This window comes from Vigna radiata, unplaced genomic scaffold, assembly GCF_000741045.1.
Source record: "Vigna radiata var. radiata cultivar VC1973A unplaced genomic scaffold, Vradiata_ver6 scaffold_137, whole genome shotgun sequence".
In the NCBI taxonomy this organism is placed as follows: Eukaryota; Viridiplantae; Streptophyta; class Magnoliopsida; order Fabales; family Fabaceae; genus Vigna; species Vigna radiata.
Genome location: NW_014543260.1, coordinates 363,924 through 366,945, shown reverse-complemented (window position 1 = coordinate 366,945; position 3,022 = coordinate 363,924). Strand labels below are relative to the sequence as shown.

Below are 3,022 nucleotides of genomic sequence, written 5' to 3'. Positions count from 1 at the left end.
TTTGATACTAAAAGCACCCTTTTCCACTTAGAAACTTGCTTGAACTCATGTGTTTTCAATAAATTGTGTGAACAAGAGAGTTGAGGTTGATTTTATAAGTTTTCTAACAAATTCCCCTTATTTTGACAGAAATTGAAGCAATACTGAAAGAATAAGTGAAAAGCCAAGAAGATGGAGCTCAAAAGGGGTCAAATAGGCACCAAGAAGGGAGAAAACCCGAAGCCTACACGACAAGAACGAAAAATAACGCATCCAGGATCAACACTGATCGCCCGGGAGATGACCCTGATGCTCGGGCGACGGACACCCGAAGCTTAGGCGTACAAAAATGGTGCCCGAGCCTCACATGAACCTCAAATCACGCTTGGGCGAGCTCCCTGTGACACTTAAGCGTGATTTCACGTGGATCGGCCCCTGATTCTACTCTGATTTGATTCTTTTGGACCGGGCCGCACTTTCGGACGCATCTGACATTATTTAAAGGACCCTGGGGCTCTAGGTTTTGCATCCCTAGCAGAAGAGATCATAGCAATACACTCCTAGCCAATTCTTAGCCTTTTCATTCTTTCTTTTCTTCCATTGTTCATAGGTTCCCCTATGTCTATAAGGAACTGATTTCTATTTGTTGTTGGGGAATGATATAACCTTGTAAACTCTCATGTATTTGAATTGATTCTTAATTTCATATGCTTTTTCATTAATTGTTAGAGTAATTCATATGTTTTTATTCTTGCTTATGCAATAACATGATCTGTGAGTTGCATGAATGTCGGGAGGTTCCTTTCAATTCAGGTCCTTGTTGAATTACTCCTAAGGATGAGGGTATGAATCTTAGTCGTCTTAACCTCTTGATCTTCACATCTTTTTACCAGGAATGCTAGGAATTGTATGAACTGGTAATTAGGGACAGGCTTATTTACCGAGGGATCGGGTTTAAGTGATTTAGTGAGGGACATTAGCATTAATGAATCAAGAAAAATTCTTATATACATGAGAAAAAACTTGGTGAAGTCAAACCCCAACACCATAATCATCTCATATAAATCAACCTCCATTAATCTCTGTGCTCTGTTGCCACTGATCACTTTTACTTTGCTTTATTTTATTCTTTTTGCAATACAATCCATGATCTCTTTTCTCTTAAGTCTTAATTAATCCTGTTTTCATACAACTATTCAGCACCGAGAGTCCTCTGGGATACGATACTTGGTCTTACCATTTTATATTACTTGTGCGACTCGGTACACTTGCCGATTTGCCCCAACACCAACACCCATCAGTAGGTGTACCTTCTTGTATCCTTCAGTGGATACATAACAATCTAGCATCCCTCAGTGAATGGTTCTAGATAAAAATTGTTCAAGAATATCCAAAAATTAGAAAACCCAAATTAACGTTACTAGCTTGACCCAGTAAAGCTCAAGTTCCATCCTTCATGTTGGTTTCTTCTTTGCCTTCATCACACCCACTCATCAATTGCTTTCTATCCACCTTCTTGACTCACCTAGAGTATGAAGCCTCAATCTCTATCCCTCCATTCTCTTTAAAACCTTTCACCATCTACAACTTCTTCTTGTATCTCACAGGAGTACCAGGCTTGAATGTTGCATCCTTCAAGTCAAAGTGAATTGTCCCTCCTTTGTCAACTTTCTCTTCTTCCTTTACCTACATTAAAACACAATTATTACCTTTGTTGACCGCTTTAGTAGATTTAGGTCTAGCCACTGGTGCATTCTTCTTTAAGGCTTTGTGACTAATCTTTTTTACTCGAATCTGCTTGTCTTTAAAGACATTATAAATCACCTTTTCTTCTCGGTCTTTAAGCATAATTACCCCATCATAAACATTAATAATTACTCTGGCCATCTTCATAAACGACCTTCCAAGAATAACCAGGATCTTATCATCCTCCTTCATCTCTATAACCACAAAGTCAACTAGGAATTCAAGCCTTTCAATGCGAATCACAACATCCTCCACCACACCATAGGGTTTCTTTGATGATCCATCTGCCATGATAAAGGAAATCTTTGTTAGCTTCAATGCAAGACCATCAATCTTCTTCAGCATAGATAAGGGCATCAAGTTAATACTTGGCCCTAAATCAAGTAAAGCTTTTCCTATCTTCACACTCCTAATGGAGCAAGGAATTGTAAAACTTCCTGGATCCTTCATTTTATGAGGGTGTTTTTTCTTCAAAGAGTTACTGCAACCTGTTGAGATTGTTGACAACACCATTTCTATATCAATGTAGTTTTTGATGATGACAACACACTACTTTATAACATGTATATGTTGTTTGTTGTTATTACATGTTCTTATGCAAGTTAACTATTATATTTGTTGAACATGTTTATGTAATGTGTTACATGTTCATACATTGATTGGTTGATATATAACTAGAACGTGTTTATATGCTTTATGTGTTATGTGCTTTGCATCATTTAAAATGTTTTACTGCATATGCTAAAGTCTTTGTGCAGATTTTGAGGATCAGTGCTATGTGTATTTTTTAGAAGAAAAGAATTTCAAAATGTTTTACATGGTTGGTGTCGACTATGTGGTTTACATATTTGACTATATCTGTTGTCTGATTTGGAATTCTGTTATGATCTTGCAGTCTAACGGTTATATTTTTAAAAGTTAGTTGAACATTTATGACTTGGTCAACTGTTTTGAATGTGTTCACTTATTTGTTGACCTATGTTGACTGAATTGTTATAACTATTATAATACAGTCGACTGAATTAATAACACATTCGACTGAGAATCTGATTGTATAACAAAAATCTATAAATAGACTGAACACAGATTTGTTCAGAGACTTTTGATGAATTGAAAAATTTCATTTCTGTTTCAGATTTCTCTTAGCTCCAAGAATTCTCCAAGAAGACAGTGGTGATCTTTCTTGAACGAGATTCATTGAGGAGACATTGTGTGCTTACACATGTTGATCATTACCTGCACAAGAAAGGTACTTCTGTTTGATCGTATTGAAGGCTTGGCATCCTGTGAAGACTGC

The 3,022-nt window shown here is 36.8% G+C and overlaps 1 protein-coding gene across 1 annotated transcript; it reads right to left on the bottom strand.

The window, feature by feature from the left end:
* Positions 1-1,560: 1,560 nt before the first annotated feature.
* LOC106753516 lies at positions 1,561-2,238 on the bottom strand. Its single transcript, XM_014635336.1, has 2 exons — positions 1,804-2,238; positions 1,561-1,665 (listed from the first exon to the last, which is right to left on the bottom strand). The coding sequence occupies exons 1-2, from the start codon at positions 2,236-2,238 to the stop codon at positions 1,561-1,563; spliced, it is 540 nt and encodes a 179-aa protein (XP_014490822.1).
* Between the last annotated feature and the right edge of the window lie 784 nt (positions 2,239-3,022).

Coding starts and splice junctions, on each gene's coding strand:
- LOC106753516 (XM_014635336.1), bottom strand. CDS start 2,238: ATGGTGTTGTCAACAATCTCAACAGGTTGCAGTAACTCTTTGAAGAAA. Junction 1,666..1,803: donor TTAAAGACCGAGAAGAAAAG/GTGATTTATAAT, acceptor GTTTTAATGTAG/GTAAAGGAAGAAGAGAAAGT.